This window comes from Sprattus sprattus (assembly GCF_963457725.1).
Source record: "Sprattus sprattus genome assembly, chromosome: 10".
Taxonomy (NCBI): Eukaryota; Metazoa; Chordata; class Actinopteri; order Clupeiformes; family Clupeidae; genus Sprattus; species Sprattus sprattus.
Window position 1 is genome coordinate 18,784,771 of NC_137908.1, and position 23,027 is coordinate 18,807,797.

General features: G+C 40.6%; 5 protein-coding genes across 5 annotated transcripts; 3 read left to right on the forward strand and 2 right to left on the reverse strand.

The window, feature by feature from the left end:
* Positions 1 to 405: 405 nt before the first annotated feature.
* On the forward strand, positions 406 to 7,933 carry sxph (saxiphilin). Its single transcript, XM_080845508.1, has 17 exons — positions 406 to 639; positions 1,138 to 1,301; positions 1,570 to 1,669; positions 1,930 to 2,112; positions 2,280 to 2,442; positions 2,720 to 2,784; positions 3,070 to 3,227; positions 3,519 to 3,705; positions 3,837 to 3,985; positions 4,306 to 4,396; positions 4,569 to 4,616; positions 4,780 to 4,962; positions 5,098 to 5,245; positions 5,388 to 5,470; positions 6,918 to 7,102; positions 7,251 to 7,437; positions 7,749 to 7,933. Exons 1-17 carry the CDS (start codon positions 585 to 587, stop codon positions 7,790 to 7,792), a joined length of 2,193 nt encoding a protein of 730 aa, XP_080701634.1. The 5' UTR covers positions 406 to 584; the 3' UTR covers positions 7,793 to 7,933.
* A 585-nt stretch (positions 7,934 to 8,518) lies between these two features.
* On the forward strand, positions 8,519 to 11,369 carry sirt4 (sirtuin 4). Its single transcript, XM_080845519.1, has 4 exons — positions 8,519 to 8,627; positions 8,911 to 9,426; positions 9,832 to 10,126; positions 10,262 to 11,369. The coding sequence occupies exons 2-4, from the start codon at positions 8,933 to 8,935 to the stop codon at positions 10,412 to 10,414; spliced, it is 942 nt and encodes a 313-aa protein (XP_080701645.1). The 5' UTR covers positions 8,519 to 8,627; positions 8,911 to 8,932; the 3' UTR covers positions 10,415 to 11,369.
* A 5-nt stretch (positions 11,370 to 11,374) lies between these two features.
* On the reverse strand, positions 11,375 to 12,193 carry cUnh1orf74 (chromosome Un C1orf74 homolog; the record flags this gene model as incomplete). The annotated part of the gene is made up of 1 exon (XM_080845520.1): positions 11,375 to 12,193. One exon carries the CDS (start codon positions 12,191 to 12,193, stop codon positions 11,402 to 11,404), a length of 792 nt encoding a protein of 263 aa, XP_080701646.1. The 3' UTR covers positions 11,375 to 11,401.
* A 1,126-nt stretch (positions 12,194 to 13,319) lies between these two features.
* tomm6 (translocase of outer mitochondrial membrane 6 homolog (yeast)) lies at positions 13,320 to 14,524 on the reverse strand. Its single transcript, XM_080845526.1, has 3 exons — positions 14,327 to 14,524; positions 13,891 to 14,034; positions 13,320 to 13,471 (listed from the first exon to the last, which is right to left on the reverse strand). Exons 1-2 carry the CDS (start codon positions 14,425 to 14,427, stop codon positions 13,938 to 13,940), a joined length of 198 nt encoding a protein of 65 aa, XP_080701652.1. The 5' UTR covers positions 14,428 to 14,524; the 3' UTR covers positions 13,320 to 13,471; positions 13,891 to 13,937.
* A 4,829-nt stretch (positions 14,525 to 19,353) lies between these two features.
* Positions 19,354 to 22,924, forward strand: uqcc2 (ubiquinol-cytochrome c reductase complex assembly factor 2). The gene is made up of 4 exons (XM_080845525.1): positions 19,354 to 19,715; positions 20,146 to 20,220; positions 20,630 to 20,699; positions 22,712 to 22,924. Exons 1-4 carry the CDS (start codon positions 19,578 to 19,580, stop codon positions 22,819 to 22,821), a joined length of 393 nt encoding a protein of 130 aa, XP_080701651.1. The 5' UTR covers positions 19,354 to 19,577; the 3' UTR covers positions 22,822 to 22,924.
* The last annotated feature ends 103 nt before the right edge of the window (positions 22,925 to 23,027 follow it).

Here is a 23,027-nt window from a genome sequence, read left to right on the forward strand (position 1 = left end):
GTAAATACTTGAAAGCATTGTGTGAACAGCATTTATATTATCATGGAAGTGCCTTCATTTTATGTATGTGTTTTGATGCTTCTGCTTGTTTTCTACATAAGCCTTTGTGACAATGAAATGTCCCGTTCATACAAAATAAAATGCTCATGCAATATATGTGAAAATGGAATGGATTGGTGTCTCAACAGAACGTGATTAACTTACTCGCTCTCCATATCGCATTTTTGCTTTGCTGCTTTTGGATTCACGTGCTCAATTTGAGTGCACACTGCTTTTGGTATTATGGGGCAATCTTGAATTCACTGGCAAATGCCTGGACGACAATAGTCCGCGTGACAAACTCGGTTTAATGCTTTCCAGATGCGCCCAATCTGAAAACCTGAGTCACAAGTGTATGAACGCATAGCCTACACTTGAAAGAGATTTCTTTTATACTTGTCAAAAGAGATCCGTGTTTGATCAAGGCCATCTGTCGTAGGTCCAGGATAGGGTCGGGTGTCGAGGTTTCCCTCGAGTCTCAATGGGTGCTGCAGGCGCTAAACTGCAAACGCAATAGGGTTAGTTATTCCCTTCCAGACACCATCATGAAAGCTGCGTGTGTTATTGTAATCATCATCATATGCGCCTCTCAGTCCTCGGGTGAGTGCGTAGGCTTCTATTCATGCTGTTATATATTATTCTAATAACTATTCAAGAAAGTGTTTTGAATCTGCCATGCTGTTGTTTAAATACGGATCGTAGAACTTTATGATTTACATGGTTTGACGGAATTGATCGAATTACAGCCTGTTTACCTCGACCGTCACAGTAAAGTCAGACCGTATTCGTTCTTCAGGCTACATCTAAATAATTTAGCTGAAGGTCCCTGTATTCAGCAATTAAAAGTGCGCATCTGGTTGGTGCGCATCACGTGCAGCTGAAGACTTAAAATGATTGTCCATACTGTATGGGCCGTCTTACTTCCTAGGGCAAATATTTATTTATAACTTGAATGTATTTAGGAATTCTATGCTTTTCGAAGAAATGCATTCTCCCTCTTGCCACATAATGTATGTTCTTCACCTAAATATGTTGCGTATGGAACCTCTGGGTGGATGTCCATGAATATGTATGTTACTCAAGTGTTTGTTGATGTAGGGAAGAAGATGAGGTGGTGCACAGTGTCAGAGACAGAGCAGAAGAAGTGTGCTGAGCTGTCCAAGGCTCTGGTGGCTGTTCTGCCTCCGGCGGCCGTGAACGCCTTCGCCAGGCTGTCCTGTGTGAGGGCCTACAGCACGGCCGACTGCATTGACAAAATCAGGGTAACTCTCATTGTCCTCCCTCCTTGTCTCCCAGATTTTTGCACACATTTTCTCCATCCATCTGTTTGCCTCTTTCTATCTCTGTCTCCTTCTCCTTCCTTTTTTCAACCCCCACCCACCCAATCTGTCTTTAAACAGTCTTTTACACATCTGTCTGGCAGCATCTTATTCACTGTGTCAATATCTGTCTGTCTCACTGTCTTCCTCTTAGGGAAGTGAACCGGTCTTTTTACATTATGATTATAAATCTTCATGGTTTCCTCTCTAGGCGAATCGTGCAGACCTAGTGACGTTGGATGCAGGGGAGGTCTACACTGCTGTCAAACAGTTTGGCCTCACTGCCGTAGCCAAAGAAATCTACAGCGATGGTGCAAATGCGTTTGTTTTTTTTGCCATAGAAAAAACACCTAACAAATTTGAAATCTATCAAGAAATCAGTAATTCTCAAGTATCTTTCTCTTTGTTTCTCCATCTCTGTTGATCTACAATCATTGTTTTGTGCATAACAAACTGGCCAAAGCCAGGTGTCACACATCATCAATAGTGCTTGGTTTCAACCTTTGTACTGTACTTGTATCAAGCCCCTCATCTCTACTGTGCTGTGATTGTGTGCCTGTGTGGCCAAAAGGTGGCTGTATCCTTGCGGTGGCTGTAGTAAAGAACAACAGTGAGGGGCTGGACATTCGCTCTCTACAGGGCCGCAGGAGCTGCCACAGTGGGGCTCGCTGGACAGCCGGCTGGAGCCTCCCGCTGGGACATCTGCTGTCCCGAAACCTGCTGCCCTGGCCAGAGGAGCAGCCATTCAGCCAAGGTAACAAAGACACATCACTCTGCATAAAAACACCACGCACACCAGTGCGCTGGGATGCATGTAGCTTCAGCCCTGGTCCATATGTACAGTTTTTAAGCAGTGACTACATACCTTAAGGGGTGATTAGATTGGGAGCATTCTCTAAACTGGCCTTTGTGTGTTGCCAGCGGTGAGTCACTTCTTCAGTGCCAGCTGTGTGCCAGGGGCGGCCTCCCTAACACCTAAGCTTTGTGGCCTCTGTCAAGGTCAGAGGTCATACATCCGCCACCGCAACTTCCACTGTGAAACATCTCACAGCGAACCCTTCTATAACAACCAAGGGGCTCTCAGGTTAGGTCTACTATCTTGCCTAGATACATTTCTTACATGTGTTTGCATAACCACCTCAAATCAGATAAATATTACAATGGAGACATCTGTTGTAGAGCACCCATATTCTGAGGATTATAACAAATGAATTGGTACTGTTGTTTGGTGTACCACTTAATGCGTTTTCCTCCTGTCATTCTTTGTCCCTACCCTTGGATTATCTCTCTTGCTCTCTCGCTCTCTCTTTCTCTTTCTATCTATCTCTCTCTCTCTCTCTCTCTCTCTCTCTCTCTCTCAGATGTCTAAAGACAGGAGCAGGAGAGGTGGCATTTGTGGACCACACTGCCCTCAGCAGCATTGAAGGTTAGTAACCTCTTCTTTTTCAGTTACATTATTTGTTGTAGTTAGAGTAGACATTTTAGGCCATGTTTATAGCCATATACAGTATATAACTATACTTCTATAACTATATTTCCCATTGATATATATTTATGTGTTTTTTGAGCAGACATAATTGCCATTCAAATCTGACAATTATTATTATTATTATTATTCTGATAATGATTTCAATTTGGACATCAGCCTTTCTGCCAACTGCTGTTTATTGTCTCATGTTCGTCATGTCCATCTTCTGGGTTCGCCACTCAGAGAGTGAGAGAGGAGAGTACAGGTTACTATGCACAGACGGCTTGAGTGCTCCTCTTAGTGACTTCAGGAGGTGTAACCTGGGCAGGGGTCCCGGAGGGGGTGTGGTCACACGCAATAACTACCGCAAGATTGCCCGCAAATTCCTCACAACAATAATGGTGTGTGTGTGTGTACTTCAAACTAGATGTGCAGTGTGGTTGTAGGTTGAAAAAGTGATGAATAAATAAAAACTGTATGTTCATAAACAGATTTATCAAGATTCAGTGCATGATTCTGTACAGATGCTCTACAGAAATGTTTAAGATTGTAATACCTAAGTTGTGTAAGAGGTTTTATTCCAATATACAGTATATTCAATTTAAATGTATTTAGTTTTTTGGTCTTGAGAAAATGGCAATAGTTCTTGCATTTGAATATGTAAATATTACCTTTATCTATGATTATGTAAGATGGTGTTTGGCTTGCGAGGAAGGGAAAGACAGCGATTCCAGCTGTTTGACTCAAAGCCGTTTGGCTCCAGAGACCTGCTCTTCAAGGATGTAACAGAGAAGCTAGCCATTCTGCCTGATGACATGGACATCAGTCAGGTGCTCGGCCTGGACTATGTGGCTCTTCTAAAAGGCCTGGGACATGAAGGTTCTCTCTTCCTCACTCTTTCCATGAACTTCCATGAATTTCCCTAAATATGCCCCTTCACTTTACAGTGATAGGCGGTGTATACATTTGTCTACTGAAAAACAATGTTGTGAGGATTCTTGTGTCTGCAGGTAGTTCTCTTGAGGACAGTGTAGTCCGGTGGTGCTGCATCAGCCATGCAGAGCAGAAGAAGTGTGAGCGCTGGGCTCTAAGCATCAAGTCTGACCCACTGGTTTGTGTCAAGGCGGCCTCCATGAGCGACTGCATCGAGAAGATAAAGGTTCAGTAACATCTATTGTCAAAATTAAACTGTGATTCCTCTTTGACAAGTAAACAAATTGAAAGGGGACAATAGGGACAAAAAGACATGCTGAGAAAACCAAACAGCACCATCTAGAACTTGTATGATTCCATGTGATACTGAAGGATATAAATAGAAGCCCAAAATCAGAGGGACCAAAGATCCTCCTATTATAAGTTCCTAAATATGGTCCATTGTGCAGTGGTAAGGGTTCAAAGGGCATCTTGATGGGTATTTTTTGACTAACACACCTTGTATTATGTCTGATGTGAGAAGGTTATTTCCTGGTTTGTCCACAGAGAGATGAAGTAGATGCTGTTTCACTGGATGCAACTCACACCTTCATTGCTGGGAGATGTGGTCTTGTTCCTGTGGTGACTGAGTACTATGGTAACCCTTGAATGTGACATCTGAGTGGATATACTTTTTATGTTTTGGGTTGTGTCAGCTTACTCTCTCTTCTAAAATTATTGTATTTTTTTTCTTTTGTGTTTGCATGGGTGTCTGTGTACTTTTGTGCATTGTGTGTTGTTATGCACATATTTCAACCCTAACATTGAAGGAGAGAAGTGTGAACCATCTAAGGGATCCACTCATTTTGAGACTGAAGGTATGTATTGGAACTATTTCCCCAAAATAAATGTAAAGTTTATGTTATGTGATACTGCATTGAGTGATAACTTTGCCAAGCATTTAGCATAGTGATGAAATGACCACGTTACAGCACAGATCTGACCAACCCACAGAGGCCTAACAGGATTGTGTCCCTACAGACCTGCCCCCGGTGTGGGCTGTGGCACTGGTGCGGCGCTCCAGCAAAAATGTATTTTTTGGGAACCTGGGTGGCCGGCGCTCCTGCCATGGCCACATGTTCAGCCCTGCTGGCTGGCTGCTGCCTGTCAGGCACCCCCTCAGCCATGAACACAATAGCAGCTCCGGCTGCAACCCCAACAAAGGTATTCATTACTACAGAGCTGTCTGAGGCTGTGCATCTGTGCTGGACTCTAATTCACAGCAGAGATATTTGGCAATCTTCTCTCCACTTAATGATGTAGTGAATATTGGCTACAATAATATGGTGTTTTTATAAGTATACTCTAAGGTCTTCTGGAAGGGTTGCCTTCCTGGCTCTCGGGATAACCTTTGTAAGGTCTGCATGGGAGGAACAGAGGAGGCAGCTACTAAACGTTGTGCTGATAACCACAATGAACGTTACTATGGAAACATGGGTGCTTTGAGGTGAGAAAATGCTTGCAGTAGCCAGTTAAAATTTGTATAGACTGATTTGTACTTTTATCTGTGGAATTTAGGGACTTCGTCTGTAGTTTTATTTTGAAGAAGCCAGACTGACCCTGTTTGTTTGGTGTCGGGCTCACTGCAGGTGCCTTGTGGGAGATCCCAGTGGAAAGAGTTATGGGGATGTGGCTTTCCTGGAACACCACAACTTGGAGAACAACATCCTGCGTAAGCATCATATATTGTTGATGTAGTCTCTCTTTGTAGAACCTGATAATGTAATAGTTTCCCGATAATGTAATAACTCCCGATAATGTAATACAAATTCCTTCATAAGTCCCTAAAACATGTAATAAAACCTGATAATGTAATAATACCCCAATAATGTAATAAAGTGCAGGTTAGCCTCAATTCTGCAGAACCTGATAATGTAATAATTACCTGATATTGTAATAACTTTGGTTGGTGCTGTAGCATCAGGTCTCCAGTTTCAGAGGTCCAAACAGTGAAGCTGTCCAGAGACCTGCTGCTTCACTATTAGCAGATACAGTATATATTTTATATGATTTCGAATGCACAATTTGTACAATGGTGAAAGGGATATTCAGTGGTAATCAACTAATAGAGAAAAAATAAGAACATTTTGGTATGTTATAGACTGGCAGCTAATGGGCACATAGAACATTGAGTTTCTAAGTCCTCATTGATCATCAATAGCTGACATTTCGCTATTTGATTTATATCAAATTCTCTTTTGATTTTGTGTGGCAATGTCCCTTAAAAATTACACTATATACTGCAAAACATCATGCACTGACCAAAGTTTTTACAATATCAGGAATTTATTACATTATCAGGTTCTGCAAAATTGAGGCTAACCTGATAATGTAATAACTTCCAATTAATGTAACATTTTATTACATTATTGGTATGGCGATTGTTACATTATTGGGAAATGCACTTTATTACATTATTGGGATATTATTACATTATCAGGTTTTATTACATCTTTTAGGGACTTATGAGGGATTTTTTATTACATTATCAGGGTTATTACGTTATCAGGAAATTATTACATTATCAGGTTCTACACTCTTGAATAACTTACAGGTTGTTCAAAGCCACTTGTAAAATGTTAGTGGAGTTGAGTTTATTATTCGTTGTTTATTCTGGTACATGTAATCTAATAAATTAAGTATAAGGCCACTGTAAGGTAGATCCTAAACAATGTGCTTCACTGTCAGTCTCACAATTTCTCATGTAGATCTCCAGTCCAACCTCACTGAAAATGAATTGGAATTTGAGCTGCAGGGACGTGTACAGGAGGGGGCTGAGGTTGCTGGGGCAACTGCCCATTTGCCCTCCTCGACTGAAGTTGCCCCTCCGAAGGAAATATACATATATTTAATAGTATTACGCCTGCAGAACTTCATGCCTAGCAGCGGCAGTTAGTGAGAGTTTAAAATGATAAAGGCAAAATATGCGTCCAGGGGGCGTGGCAGCGGCGGTGACAAAAATTAACATGTTGCCCTTTTTTTCAAGGGCAGAGCAACTGCCCTTCAAAATTCCTGTGCACGTCCCTGTTGATCTCCCCTTTCTTGTATTTCTGCTCACATCCAACACTGGTGTGTGTCTGTACCTGGTATGTCTGAGGATGGTGTGTGTCTCTGGGCAGGGCTGAACTCCACTGGCTGGGCAGAGGGCTGGCTGTCCTGGGACTTTGAGCTGCTGTGTGGCGCAGGTGGCCGTGCCCCCCTCTCTGACTGGCAGAACTGTAATCTGGGAGCAGTGCCACCCAATACAGTCATGACTCGACCTGTTCTTACCACCCGCATCTATGACTTTCTCATCAAGTCTCAGGTAAGGGTTTACAGGTCAAGAGATATTAGTCATCGTCAAATATGACTTTAATATCATGACCTTATTTAAGGCTTAAATTACTATTTCCTAATTACTAAGAAAAGACAGTCAAAGGCTATGCATTAAATTAAACTATCCCTTCCCTCAGGAAACTCTGGCAACCCACCCAGACTCAGAGTTTCAACTGTTTGAGTCTCAGGAGTATGGGGAGAGTGATTTGCTCTTCAAAGATGCCACACGCTGCCTGGTCCACACCAGCCACTTGGACTACCACACTATCCTTGGAGAGGAGTTTTATAGGCAAGCTGAAGCAGTCTTCAACTGCACACACACAGGTGGGAGGCTGTTTTAAAGGGTTCTTCGATGTTGTACCGCAGATAGTATTGCCATAACTTTGGTTACAAGAAAGGTTGAGATCTTGCCTGAACTGATATAGAAAATAGAAAAGCCTTTATAGTCATTGTATTTGCATACAACGAAATTTGGAGCGCTGCTCCTGTTTGTGCAAATACAATGTCAATAAAGGCTCTTCTATATAAATGAGAGAGTGTATGTTGTGTGTTTTACAATAGTACAATAACAAGTTGTCATCTTGTTTCATCAAAAAAAACAAAAAAATCTGACATTTTTCAATGATATTCCTCAGATATTTTGGAGTTTTGCAACCAGGATGTTTGCAGTATTTTCTGAACAAAATGACATCAAGACAAGAATCCCCTTTTCAACATACTCTGTGGGTCCAATCACCCTGATTCATGTTGAATGCTGGTATACAGTGTCTTTCTTGTAAAACATTTAGCTAAACAAACTTCTAATAAATGTATGCCAACTGTGTAACATAAAGCAAATTTGTTTACATACAAAGTTTTTTTTTTTTTGCATCACAAATATTTAACCACCATCTGTGACCCCAATGTGTTTTCACATACAGTTGGGTCTCAGCTGTTGATTGCTTAAAACTAATTGAGAACCAAATGTGGAAATTTAGATAAATAAATAATCTTCGCTGGATTCATTTTACTAATCAGTGACTGGAGAACTTTGTAAAATACACTACATTTGAGAGAGGAGTCAAAATAGAGCTCAAATAGCAGGTAGGCATAGCAGGAATGTTAATTTAAACAAAATGTGGGGTTGTGGTGAAATGCTGCACAGCTGAAAGTGGCAACACTGAAAAGCGTTATAGGGATGAACACTAACTATGTAATATAGGCTATGTATGTAATACTTCATGAACAGAGGCCTAATGTGTGTGTCGTGCCGGGGCTTTCGCTGAAGTATATAATACAAATAATAATAATTAATTTGTATACACATGAGGTTGTTATGCGCTTCAGTTATAAAATCGTTTTACTGTGGTTGGACTACAACTCCCAGTTTCAACATGCTTGTATAACTTGTAATTTCCGTTTCCTGTTTGCCGGCTACACATGAACATTGTCTCTCGTATTTTTAAGATAGCTAAATGTGTACCAAAAAACTGTAGGTTGGGATTTTAATTTGCATCCTCTGTGCCTTGTTTGTGGTGAGTAGCATGCGGTGAAACTTCAGCTGACGTGTCATGTTAGTGATATTACATGTCCTTGTGCATTCCAGTGACCTGTCATTAATCCAGTTGAAGTTAGCCACAAGTTTTTGATCCATCCAGCCAGTGGTTCACTTCATGTGCCAACATTACTGTGATCTATCTGCCTCACTCAACTTAGTTGCCTACAAATAGTTGCGAAAGAATAACAGCATTTCACTGCAATGAAACGTGTTGTTGTTTTTTTATAACCTGTTACAGCTATAGTATTGTGTGTTTTAAGACCCCTGCTTGAGAAAGCCCAGATGATGACGACGACATGGAGACACCTGCCGCGGTACTTGGTCATGAGAAGGGGTGCCTTCTCTTCCTCGGCATGTGTTGGGGCTGTGAATTTTGTGCCGGCCAGCCGCTCCATTGACCCCAGCGATTTGGAACGGCTTCGGGCTTTTGTGTCACGGGCACGACGTCTCTTCGTTATCACTGGCGCTGGACTTTCCACCGAGTCAGGAATCCCAGATTATCGCTCAGAAGGAGTAGGTCTGTATGCGCGAACTGATCGGCGGCCCATGCAGTATGTCGAGTTCTTGCGAAGTGCCAAAGCACGACAGCGCTACTGGGCGCGCAACTATATGGGGTGGCCACAATTTTCCTCATATAGACCGAACTCTGCTCACCTGTCTCTGAAGGAATGGGAAGCACAGGAAAAAGTACACTGGTTGGTCACTCAAAATGTGGATGCGCTGCATTTCAAAGCCGGTCAACAACGTTTTACAGAGCTGCACGGCTCTACACACAGGTAAGATGACTTTTAAGTACACTCAACTTTGATGCAAATAAACAAAGGTTAATTTTCGTTTATACACCAGTTCATAATATGGGCCTTTTTAGGGGCATGAAGTCATTTTTTCAATGTTTAGAAAGCAGAATGGTTTTCATCTATCTTGGCTGATTCCTTGACCATTGTATTGACCTGGCTAAAAATGGATAGTTAGGGTAGCTGTTAACACATTTTTAAAACTTCAGACTGGGCATCACTACAAATGAAAACACCAGAGCAAACTGCTTTAATGTGGGCACACATTAGAATAGTTAAGCTATATACTTGTCGGTTAGTTATTAAGGGACACACTTTCTCCCTTGTAATCAAGTGGACCATTGAGTTTTTAATGCACACATTTTTTTAAATAAATGTGTCCTTTAGGGTGGTGTGTTTAGGTTGTGGGGTCCTTACAGACCGAGAGGACCTGCAGAAGCGCTTCACAAAGATGAACCCTGGCTGGGCAGTTGAAGCGGGGGCAGTAGCACCAGATGGAGATGTCTTTCTGGAAGATGAACAGGTGCTGAACTTCAGAGTGCCCTCCTGCCAGAACTGCGGAGGTATCCTAAAGCCAGAGGTCACTTTCTTTGGAGATTCAGTCAGCCGGTCAACTGTGCAATTTGTGCATGACAGGCTGGCAGAGTCGGATGCAATGCTGGTGGCGGGCTCCTCTCTGCAGGTGAGTCATCGCTACACCGCTAGCCTTTGGGCAATGGAGTTGGCTCTGTTAAGCCATGTGTAATACATGTGATAGATCTTACTGGAGGATCATCAATCCTGTAGCTGAACTGTACTGCACTGTATTTTCCCTCAGGTGTATTCAGCGTACCGCTTCCTCCTTGCTGCCAAAGAGAGACAGATACCTGTTGCCATCCTGAACATCGGACCCACCAGGGCAGATCACATGGCGGAGCTGCGAGTGAGTGCCCGTTGTGGAGAGGTGCTTCCTGTTATACAGCCTTGTTGACGTTTCATTTCTTTGCATCAGAAGATGGAATGAAGACCACAGGTGTTGTATAGTACACAACCAGTTTCACACAGAAAACTATTTGGTATTTTCTGGTTGTGCTTCTCTCAGGAACTACATTTGAGACTTAGCCAGATTATGTAACGGATCTGGTATTGCAATGGAAAAAAGGAATGTAGAACATAAGGCTGGGGGTCGAAATATATTTGCCGTTACAGTGCAATGCTCAATTTTGCACTCATGGTCCTTTATACTTGTATACAATATTCTGTGAACTGAATCAACTTCTACTGAGTGGAGGACAGAAAGAAGCTGCATTACTGTTTCAGACCATTCCCATCCTCATAACTCCTTGACTAGACATACAGTATGATATAAAATGATGGTAATATCAAGGGACCTTTGGTTTACAAATCACAAAATAGTTATGAATACGGGCGGAAATAAGAGTCTGTCTTGTATTCATGCTGAAAATCAGCTCCACTGCATATTGAAGAAGGTAACGATCGACTCCTTTGCTCAATAATGAATCACACTGACGTATGGAAACAAAAGGAGTCTGTCATCTGTTAGTATCTTTATGCAAGGAATTGATTGAGGTTTTAAAAGGAAAAGGAAAATCTGTTATATTACATTTCTCTGAACTATTAATATTTCAAGATGGTTTAATGGTGCTCTTATTCTTGAATGTGCAATAAACAGGTTTGGATTACTACAAGATGAACCTGTTTCTTATTCATAGATGTGTATGACTGTATGCTATACTTGACAATAAAAACATGTTAAAATATATTTCATGTAGAGATGAGGGTATAATTTAAAAATACATACATATCCTTTGAATAGTTTCATGTAAGTTTTTACTATATTTTAGTAATTTACACCAGACACACAACTATCCAAAGTATCCAAATACAAGAAGTTGTATTTCGATTTCATTACTGTAATAAATCAGTGATCAGTGATCAACAGAATGGTTGGTGAAGGTTAGAGGGCAACTGCAGGTAATGAGATCTTTGTTTTGGATATGTTGAGCTCAGTAAAGGCTGCCTGTCTCTTGAATTGCTGCTGCAGATTTTGAGTCCAACTCTCAAATGTTGCTTCTGCCTGTGGCCACAGGACCTCTGGGATACTGAAGGAAAAAAGGCAAAATTGATGCTGCCCATAACCTGTCTTCCATGTTGGTGAAACTTTGGTAACCAAGAGAGGCACCAGACTCAGGCAATTGTCAAAGCTTTTGTCTTGGTCAAACCAGTAGGTGGCAGGGTATCCCAGGAGAACTCCAAAGAGAGTGCACAGGTTCCACTTTTGGAGCAAGTCTTCTTCCACCTCAAGAATCGAGTGTCTTTCTTGATTCACTGATGCCATAGTAAAATAGCCCAGCATATCTTTGACCATTTCCTCAGTCCCACTGCACTCGATGCCACAGGCAGCAGGCTGTACATGTGAAGGACAAACATCAATGACCACCAGACTACCCCCCAGCAGCAGTCCCTTCAAGTGCATAGTTATTTGGTCGAGGTGAACTATAAAGACGTTGCCACTAAGCGCTACTGTGTGGAGTGCAGACGATACAAAACCCTTCCCCTGCAAAGCGCTCAGATAATGATGGACTTGCTCCGGGCAGGCACCATTGATGTCATATAAGACTGCAGGCTTAAGACCCAAATCTATGGCCAGTAGCTGAGCAGCCAAGTCTAAACAGGCTGACTGGGAGAGAGCTTTTCTCTTTTTCCCCACGCATAGATACTCTCTCGCGACGTTAGTAAACAAATCCATACTTCATCTGCATGACTGAAACATTTAAGTCCACGAGGAAGACGGCTGATGGTCGCTTTAGTTCATGTAAAAGTCCACTTTTCAACTTGTATGACACGGTAGGTTTATATCGGCGCCACAGTTCAGTAACCTAATGGCCAAAAGAGTCTAGCGATGGCTAGACACCGTCTTCTTCTTCTTCTATGGAGTTTTACGGCAGCTGGCATCCATGATGTTGCATTGCTGCCTCCTACTGGACTAATGTGCTAGACACAGTCGACACGATAACGCTAACTTTGTAGGGTAATCGGGCGTTACATAGCTCTTCTTCTACTCTTTTAATTTGAGAATGATTTGAGTATCTATCGCCACCTACTGATGAATGGAGTAGCAACAACTCCAACTAATTGAGAGCGTTGCTGTTCGCACACTTAATAGAAATACAAAATATGAACTTATCTGTAGTTGCCTCTGCACTGGTTCCCTAGCAGAAGTACGTAGAAATGCTTTATCCTGAAGTACTCGTTCTTACATAGATAGCTCAAAAAGCCCAGGCTTCAAATTAACTCAATGGGTGAATTGTGCCCTATTGCCCAGCTAGACCCTTTCGTTCCCAGGGTACAGGTCTTTTTGTAGTTCGAAGAGTATCAAAAGGCACATTAGGAGGCAGAGCCTTCTGCTATCAAGCCCCCTTCCTGTGGAATAGTCTTCCTGTCTCCATCTGAGATGCAAACACACTTTCAATCTTTAAGTCTAGACTTAAAACATTGCTATTTAATACATCCTATGCACACCACTGAATCACTTTAAGGTTGGTAAATGTGTGGACTCATATGTCCCTGGCATTGTACTGCTACATCAAAACCAGTAATCTGGTTTAAATTTCACCATTGTGAACCGGTGTGTCATCAGATGGAATCAAGGGCATAACATTATCCGGACATCACTTTGGGTCTACCTTTCCGTTAAAAGTAGACCTTTAAATATAATAAGTTAGACCTTGTATGGTCGCAAAGATATATAACATGGCCCAGGAAGCCAATAAACACAAGACAATTAGTTTTTTACCTTAAGGATCTTTATCCATTTTAAATATTACAGCAAGGATGTCATACCTTTTCCAAAAGTACAAGTAAAACAAAAAAAGCAGCAGAACTTAAACACATTTATTGATATTTTTAAAAAAAATCCTTAATTCAACACGGCCTCATTGGAGGCGCCCCCCACACCCCACTCTTCAAGCCATTGGTCACTGTGTGGCAGGCCGTTTCCTTTTAAGATGGTTAGTTTGGTCAGCATCTAAAGCAAAAAGAAAGACAGTATTAAGTGTCAAGTGCTGGGGTATAGGTTCTTTATTTGATCTGTATAGAGCTAAAAGTAACATTTATTCAAATCTTGACTTAATATTCCATATATTTTAACTGCCATCTCAGGACTGTTCATGAGTGACTTAAACACAAAATGATAAGCCACTGAACTGAACGCCAGGTTATGTACACTGTATAATGGACTGAGTTAATTTTTTTTTTTTTAAGTATTGATAAAGAATGTTAACTGAGGGTATTTTGCCTTATTGATTCACCATCAAGGATAGAAAATGAGACTCTCAATGTGTCACTACATGCAGAGGTCAGTCAAGAATCCAATATTGGCAAAGGATTTTGACATTCCAGTCATGTACTTAAAAGGTGAAAGTTTGCTCATTGATATCATTTTACCTGTTACAATTTTTTTTCCATTATGAGTTTCACACACTCATGTCCACCTATGCTAATGGCTGAGGGGTCATGAGGTCAAAGTCTGACAGGTTTCTGGCCACCCAAACGCCTGCTGCAAACAGACCCAGGTTGACGAGAAGATTCCTTTGAAGACACAAAACACGGATACATCATTGAAAGGCGAAAGCTAACTCAATAAACATCATAAAAGGTCTATTCACTCCGTGTATAAAAACACACGCTTGGCAAAACGTTTCCTTAAGAAACAAAAGAAGAAGACTCCCTATTGCATATTTAATAACAAAATAGATGCCTTAACCTGTGCCAACTAAACAATTCAAGCAAAGCCCGTCTACGGATCTGGAAATTGTGTAGATTTATGTTAACTTGCATGTTTGTGTTGGTTGGTAGTCATTCAGTTCTTGCAAGAATTTACCTTCTGAAGTCATTTCTGTCTATGGCGAAACGACAAGCTTTGCTGATCCACTCGGAGACTCCAGCTGGTCCCGATGAAGCTTTCTTTGTCGGTCCACTCATACTTAATCACGTTAATGTAAAAGTTGCTTTATTTAGTATCTTACGTACATAAGTGTGTATTACACTCGTGGGCTCCTTGACACGAAAACCTCCTTGAAATGAGACCCGGAAGTGATTCAATTCGGAAAGCGGAAGCTACGGCACCCCAGTGACTAGAGATTCTACTTGAGCACAACTAGTTCCGTTCTTTCAGCAACGATAACCCACAATAACCCCAGGAAGTAAAAGGAAACGAGGAAGTAAAATACGTTTTTTGTATCAAATGAAAGGTTTTTACAACAAACAGCCCTGTAAATCGACTGGGTTATATAAAAACCTTTTTTATGGAACGAGTTTTTGTTGCATTTGTCGTAATTATCGGAAAAATAGTTGAAAGCGTGTTTGAAAGCTATTGTAGACTAATTGTCAGTATAAAGTCTGAGTCTGACTACTTGCTAGATCATTGTTTATAATAGTATTGTGTTATCTGTGCATTATATTAACTTGTTTTAAATCAAGGTGAGATATATTAAATTACTTTTAAACGTACAGGATACTTGTAGCTGAAAACTATATTAAAAATAATGTATTTGATCAGTGCACTTGCATTATAAGAGCAAAACAGGATTACAATGCATATAGTATACATATTTGGTACTGTTTAGAAGTTACTTTAAAATGGTTATAAGATACCATTGACTAGGCAGGCCTAAGATTGAAAAAAAAAACTAACCTTTAATAACCAGGACTACATCATGAAAGCACAGGTTTTACTTCACTTTAAATCATATCTTCTGCAGACATGCACCCTCTCAAACTGTCTATATTTGTATTGGTGCTATTTGTATTAACAGTGTAGGCTTATATTTTTTATATTCTCCTATTTTGGATTCAGTATAGGTCCAATGTAGTCAAATTATGCCTAATTATACCTATTATGAAGTCTCTGTTGAAATTCAAGAGGAAATTATGGATTAATAGTGGTTCCATGTCTTCTTTTGACCAGCCTCAGATTATATACCTGATGTGTGGTGGTTAAATCAATTTTAGCGTTATTTTCTTTTTGAGTATATGTATACTCTTCACTAACTGTTGTATATCACCCCTATTACATCTCCAAATTGTTCTAAGTAGCTTCACACTACGTCTTTGACCTTTTGGTCTTTCATAGGGCCAATAAATAGCTGGGAAAATTGGATGTAACACTTTCTTTTACTAGAGAGAATACATTGCAGTGCTATCCTATTGCAAGTGAGGAACTGTTTTTTTCCCTCTAAACTTTTTATGTTCAGTGTTCTTGAAAGGTGTAACATTAAGTATATTACGCTCCCCTCTGCCATACAGTTTAGATAGATGGATACTTTATTAATCCCGAGGGAAATTTAGGTCATCCAGTAGCTTATACACAAATTCCCTCCTCCTCCCCTTATGCGTGGCGTTATAAAGCTGAATGGCCCTGATGACAAAGGACTTCCTCAGCCTGTCCGATGAGAATGACATTGACAGGAGTCTGCCACTGAATATGCTCCTCTGTCTGTTGAGAGTACTGTGTAGTGGTTGGTGGACATTGTCCAAGATGGTCAGCAACCTACTCAGGGTCCTTCTCTCCGACACTGTTGTGAGGCAGTCCAGTTCAGTGCCAACAACAGCTACCGCCTTCCTCACCAGCCTGTTCAGTCGCCCTGCATCCCTCTTCTTTATGCTGCCACCCTAGCACACCACAGCATAAAAAAGGACGCTGGCAACAACAGGCTGGTAAAACATGCGCAGGAGTTTGTTGCAGACATTGAAGGACCTCAACCTCCACAGGAAGCAGAGCCGACTCTGACCCTTCTTGTAGATTGCATCAGCGTTGGCTGACCAGTCCAGTTTATTGTCCAGATACACTCCTAAGTATTTGTAGGTGTTAGCCACCTCCACACTGACCCCCTCGATGGAGACTGGTAGCAGAGGAGGCTGAGACCTCCTACAGTCCACCACCATCTCCTTGGTCTTAGTGGTGTTTAGTGCCTGCACCACTGCATAAAGTTGTCCACCAGGCTCCTGTACTCACCCTCCTGTCCATCCCTGATACATCCCACAACAGCATAGTCATCAGAGAACTTCTGGATGTGGCATGACTCTGTGTTGTAGGTGAAGTCCGATGTGTACAGGGTGAACAGGAGCGGTGAGAGCACAGTCCCCTGCGGAGCGCCGGTGCTGCACAGCACAGTCTCATAAACTGTGGCCTCTCCGTCAGGTAGTCAGTGATCCAGGATACCAGGTGGTAGTTCACACCAGTCTGCACCAGCTTGTCACTCTCAGTCGGAGGGGCTGGATGGTGTTAAAGGCACTGGATATATCAAAGAACATGATTCTCACAGCACCTTTCCCCTTGTCCACATCTTTACACACCTCTTTCCTCACAATCTTTAGTTTCATCAGCAAATTATTGTGGAGCATTCAGGGACGTAAATCTCAACTACTTCACACATTTTATTTAATGTTTGGAATGTCCTGAACATATTCCACCCCCCTTTTATTGAGACACAATCTTTAGTTTCATCAGCAAAGTATGAAACGTGTCGTATGGCCCTACCATTGAAAATAATGCATTTTCGCCTGTGTGTAGGCCTATGTTAAAGTTTTGTGGAGCATTCAGGGACGTAAATCTCAACAACTTCACACATTTTATTTAATGTTTGGAGTGTCCTAAACATATTCCACCCCACTTTTATTGAGACACAATCTTTAGTTTCTTCAGCAAAGTGTGATATGTGTCATATAGCCCTGCCATTAAAGATAGTGCATTTTCGCCTGTCTGATCGCCTATGTTTAAAGTATTCTGGAGCATTCAGGGACGCAATTCACATCTTCATCACACATTTTATTTAATGTTTGGAGTGTCCTGAACATATTCCACCCCACTTTCATTGAGACACAATCTCTAGTTTCATCAGCATAGTGTGAAATGTGTCATATGGTCCTGCAATTGAAAGTAATGCATTTTCGCCTGTGTGATCGCCTATGTTTAAAGTATTCTGGAGCATTCAATGACGCAATTCACATCTTCATCGCACATTTTATTTAATGTTTGGAGTATCCTGAACATATTCCACCCCACTTTCATTGAGACACAATCTCTAGTTTCATCAGCATAGTGTGATATGTGTCATATGGTCCTGCAATCGAAAATACTGCATTTTCGCCTGTGTGTAGGCCTATGTTTAAAGTATTCTGGAGCATTCAATGACGCAATTCACATCTTCATCACACATTTTATTTAATGTTTGGAGTGTCCTGAACATATTCCACCCCCCTTTCATTGAGACACAATCTCTAGTTTCATCAGCATAGTGTGATATGTGTCATATCGTCCTGCAATCGAAACTACTGCATTTTCGCCTGTGTGTATGCCTATGTTTAAAGTATTCTGGAGCATTCAATGACGCAATTCACATCTTCATCGCACATTTTATTTAATGTTTGGTGTGTCCTGAACATATTCCACCCCACTTTCATTGAGACACAATCTTAATTTCATCAGCATAGTGTGATATGTGTCATATGGTCCTGCAATTAAAAATACTGCATTTTCGCCTGTGTGTAGGCCTATGTTTAAAGTATTCTGGAGCATTCAATGACGCAATTCACATCTTCATCGCACATTTTATTTAATTTTTGGAGTGTCCTGAACATATTCCACCCCCATTTCATTGAGACACAATCTTTAGTTTCATCAGCATAGTGTGATATGTGTCATATGGTCCTGCAATCGAAAATACTGCATTTTCGCCAGTCTGATCACCTATATTTAAATTATTCTGGAGCATTCAATGACGCAATTCACATCTTCATCACACATTTTATTTAATGTTTGGAGTGTCCTGAACATATTCCACCCCCCTTTCATTGAGACACAATCTTTAGTTTCATCAGCATAGTGTGATATGTGTCATATGGTCCTGCAATTAAAAATACTGCATTTTCGCCTGTGTGTAGGCCTATGTTTAAAGTATTCTGGAGCATTCAATGACGCAATTCACATCTTCATCACACATTTTATTTAATGTTTGGAGTGTCCTGAACATATTCCACCCCCCTTTCATTGAGACACAATCTTTAGTTTCATCAGCATAGTGTGATATGTGTCATATGGTCCTGCAATTAAAAATACTGCATTTTCGCCTGTGTGTAGGCCTATGTTTAAAGTATTCTGGAGCATTCAATGACGCAATTCACATCTTCATCACACATTTTATTTAATGTTTGGAGTGTCCTGAACATATTCCACCCCCCTTTCATTGAGACACAATCTTTAGTTTCATCAGCATAGTGTGATATGTGTCATATGGTCCTGCAATTAAAAATACTGCATTTTCGCCTGTGTGTAGGCCTATGTTTAAAGTATTCTGGAGCATTCAATGACGCAATTCACATCTTCATCACACATTTTATTTAATGTTTGGAGTGTCCTGAACATATTCCATCCCCCTTTCATTGAGACACAATCTTTAGTTTCTTCAGCATAGTGTGACATGTGTCACATGGCAATACCCTGGCATTGGAGATAATCCTTTTTCACCTGTGTGATCTGTGTGTCAAGTGTTCTTTCACAGTGAATGACCAGAATAATTACTGTTAAACATATTTTACCCTTTCTTTACAGTGTACTGAACATGTTCAACCAACTTTAATGGAGGTATAATCCTTTTATCAGCAGATTGTGGTGTGTTTTACTGTTTCTTACTATAATAATAGCAAAATGTCCTATTTAGTCAGTGTTCCTTATATTTAAACAAGAAAATCATAATTTTTTAACATCAGTGAATCGTTTTTAACCAATTTTGATGTTCCTATGAAATTAATATTTCTGACAGTTAAAGAAACACGGGGCTAAAAAGGCGCTTTTATTTTGAAAAATCGTAACCGGAAGTTGCCGGAGCTCATTTGACTATAGTTGCTCACAGAACGCTGCTAGCACAACTAATGATGGAATTCGGAGTTTATATAGTCACCCCTGACCGATTTAGCTAATTACAACACGCTTTCCAAAATGCCTACGAGAACGTAAATTGATACAGGACCTGAACTAGGAATTCGTTGTTAGTCAGACATTATATAGTTAGCCTAGCGTCAGATAACGTTAACCTAGGTTAGATAACGTTAACCTACAGGTTAATGCACAGACAATGTCTGCCACAAGGTATCGTCGGTTTCTCAAACTCTGTGAAGAATGGCCCAGAGACGAATCAAAAAAAGGCCGTGATTTAGGCACATTCCTCCGACAGAGGGTAGCTCATGCATTTCGTGAAGGAGAAAACACACAGGTTTGTGGCGACTAGTTTTATTTGAGTCCACTTGTCACTTCACGATTGCTAAACAGCTAGCGTTAGTTATGTAGTTTATGCTTCAGATTTGCGTCTTGTCGACCAGTGTTATAATTTCCTTATACCACACTGTAGTGGTATGTAGTACGGATGTTTAACTACTGATTTGAATAGACTGATGCGAACAGATGGTTTATTTAGCTAGTTGGCTAGCTAACGCTTGTCGTGCTAAACAGTGTCGTGTCCTTGACTTTTGTTGTATAACAGCTGTCTTGCAGATCTTTCTCACACTAATCGTCTTAATGGGAAAAGTTTTGGATGGATAAAAAAACTATTAGCAACTATTCATGGTATGTCTCTATGTAAAACTAAACATGCAGTGAAATGTGACATCGCCACACTTGCCGTGTTTTTGTGTGTGTGTTGGCAGCTATCAGACCCAGAGAAATGTGATCAGATGTACGAAAGCTTGGCTCGAATCAACAGTAACATGTACAGGGAAAAGGTAAGACTTTATGTAAGAGCTGGACATTAGAGCAGGCTATAATGTGGAATGGGTCCCACAAAAGAAAGTTCTGGAAATTGAAACACATAATGACAAGAAATGCGATAGTGAGGTTTATTAGTCATGAATGTTTTAGTACTACCAAGAAATCCAAATATTCAATACATGTAGCAGAACTATTTATTGTGCACATTGTTAATTTCCAATGTTACATAGTATACCTTTAAATCACTGAGTAGTGATGGGTTTATTTGGTGATATAGTCAAAATACAGTCAAAATACAGTGACACAAAGCAAAATAATGGAAATTGCTGGTATTTTTACACCTCAGTAACTCTCGTATTGAATTACATTTTAAGGATTTTGAAACAAAAGATTTTGAAATGTCTTTTAAATGCATTGTTTCAGTTCCCACGAGTAAAGGACACAAGTTTCACAGGTGTTACAGTTGAGGAGTGCCGGATGTTGTTATCAACAGGTAGGGGAACCATTTTAAGAGCTTCATTTTGATTTACAGTTACAGTTTGAACCATGTGATGGTTGGTAGTTTTGTTATATTCTCTATAAGTGGCATTGAGTTCCTAACCCAGATAGCAAGCATATATCGGATTTTGGTTCAGCACCCTACTGGTGGTTTGCCAATTCTGGCCTGCTCTCAGATCACCATCATCTTTAGTGTAACTGGGTGTGGATATTCGTGGAAAATCAAGTTTTTAACCTTGTTAACCTGTTCATATGGAGTTTTTTTATATGATTCACCACATATGAGTGAAATCGGGCCAAAGCAGTTAATGCAATGGCTGAGTTTTTTACATTCTAACTTCAACGATAGTTTAAAAAGAAAAAACACGGAATCAGACAGCCTGGGTTTTATGTGCCATAAACCCAAGGAACCAACCCTGTCAACTTGCCTGTCAGAAAGGAGGGGTTTTAAAACGTTTCTTCCCATGGTACTCTGGTTCTCAGGGTGAGAGATGACTCGGTCAATTAAAAAAACATACGTTCACACACTGGTAACATCTATAAAAGTGGTAAGGATTGGTGAAAATGAATGAAGTGAAATAAATTAGTCAAGTAAGTCACCAGCGGACTGCCCATAAATGGATGGTAAAAGGCCGCCAACTCTGCCCCCCAGCGGGCTGACAGGGGTCCAGTTTAAAAGAAAAAATGCTCCCAGCTCCTTGCGTTCAACTAATTAAACTACATTTTATACATACATGCATATTCTCAAGACCTTGCAGCATGCGTATAGTGTAGCATGACTGCTGCACTAAGTGAGAGAATGAGCATGGATGGACTATTAAACCAAAGGCCCCTGGGCAGTGGGCACTAAAGCCTCCTAGAACCGCCACCTCCATCACCGAAGGCGTGCAACCGCACAGCAAGAAGGAACTCAGTCCAAATGTCCTGTGCTTACGGGACATTTAATACATGTAGATTGCTTATAGGAGTCACATCACATCAACACATGATGAAATAGCACATTAATGGACAGAATAAAGACACTCGTATAGCCCATTTTACAGGATTTACTAAACTAATATCACAGGCAGTAGCTGTATCTGTGCATCTTGTTTCTGGCCTGGCATACTTTTTAGTGATGCCACTGACCCAGCCTGACCTTTCAAGGCAGGCTTACTTAATGTATCATAGCGTTATTTATATCACATTCATTTTTCTTTACTAAATGAAAATGGGGCTTGCCTGTTTAAATTGGGTCTTGGCATTAGTAGGTTGGGGAGCTATGTTTACCTAGATATTAAGATGACATGGGTGACTACAGAGAGAACTTTTGAGGGGAAACTTTGGCTGCTATGTAGTCATATAATCAGGAAATGTGTTTTAATTCAATACATACCCACGCCCAATGATTTACCGTACATTTTCTTCTACAAGGTTAGATTGTTTTCATCTGTGTGTGCACATCTTCAAACTTTTTGTGCACTGTGCAGTTCTTGATTACTTCCTCATTCTCTCACGTTGTGTGGTATGTTGTACAACTACTTTTAGTTATCTTGATTTGACCCCACAAGGATTTAAAAACGCTGTTCTAGAATAGAATAGAGGTCTCCCCTCAAACCAATTTCATCAAGGGAATGTCTGTCCAGTCCTCCCTAACGTGTAAGATCCAGGTCCCCTTATATCGTATAGTTCTCTTTATGTTCTAACTGATTGTTCAGCAGTGTTGTGCTTGTGTTTTAATATCATGCTCCTACATGGATTTTCTTATCTTTGACCTCAGAGCATGTTGTGTATCTCTATTTTGTTCATACATTCTCTTCACAAACAATATATTAGGTGAGGAGTTAATGCAGGAATGATCCTGAGATAGAAATATGGAAGGGACAGCACACACATGTTGCAAATGTTCATCTGTCAGTGACTACAAGTGAGAGACATTTTTGAATTGAATGTTTACTTTATAGGTGACTGTTTCAATGAAATGCTACATGATTTTGAGCACTGATGTGTCTTAATGGTGTGTTCCAGGAAACATGCAACAGATGGATGAGGAGAAGAAGAAAGGTTTGTGGAAGACTATGATGGAACGATTCTCAACAAAGCCTGAGGAAACCCCTGAAAAGATGCCAGAAAAGTAGTTTTCCAATGTTCTTTATGTATTTTGTTTCTTGGTCCAAGTATAAATAATAAAATGTATTGTAACTAAAGACATATGTAATAAATATGTTTACATGAAACAAACCTAAGAGGGGCAGTATCAGTTGTGCTTGACATTTGCGTACCTGAATGGTCATGTCAACACTTATTTTTAGGGAAAAAACAGATGTGACTAAGCAAAAGTGAA

Excerpts from the sequence above, each read along its gene's own strand:
- sxph (XM_080845508.1), top strand. The coding sequence starts at position 585 with ATGAAAGCTGCGTGTGTTATTGTAATCATCATCATATGCGCCTCTCAG. Across the intron at positions 1,302-1,569 it reads ACTGCATTGACAAAATCAGG|GCGAATCGTGCAGACCTAGT; the intron begins GTAACTCTCATT and ends TTTCCTCTCTAG. Across the intron at positions 4,963-5,097 it reads CGGCTGCAACCCCAACAAAG|TATACTCTAAGGTCTTCTGG; the intron begins GTATTCATTACT and ends TGTTTTTATAAG.
- sirt4 (XM_080845519.1), top strand. The coding sequence starts at position 8,933 with ATGATGACGACGACATGGAGACACCTGCCGCGGTACTTGGTCATGAGA. Across the intron at positions 9,427-9,831 it reads CTGCACGGCTCTACACACAG|GGTGGTGTGTTTAGGTTGTG; the intron begins GTAAGATGACTT and ends TGTGTCCTTTAG. Across the intron at positions 10,127-10,261 it reads TGGCGGGCTCCTCTCTGCAG|GTGTATTCAGCGTACCGCTT; the intron begins GTGAGTCATCGC and ends ATTTTCCCTCAG.
- tomm6 (XM_080845526.1), bottom strand. The coding sequence starts at position 14,427 with ATGAGTGGACCGACAAAGAAAGCTTCATCGGGACCAGCTGGAGTCTCC. Across the intron at positions 14,035-14,326 it reads GACAGAAATGACTTCAGAAG|GAATCTTCTCGTCAACCTGG; the intron begins GTAAATTCTTGC and ends GTGTCTTCAAAG.
- uqcc2 (XM_080845525.1), top strand. The coding sequence starts at position 19,578 with ATGTCTGCCACAAGGTATCGTCGGTTTCTCAAACTCTGTGAAGAATGG. Across the intron at positions 20,221-20,629 it reads GTAACATGTACAGGGAAAAG|TTCCCACGAGTAAAGGACAC; the intron begins GTAAGACTTTAT and ends GCATTGTTTCAG. Across the intron at positions 20,700-22,711 it reads CCGGATGTTGTTATCAACAG|GAAACATGCAACAGATGGAT; the intron begins GTAGGGGAACCA and ends GGTGTGTTCCAG.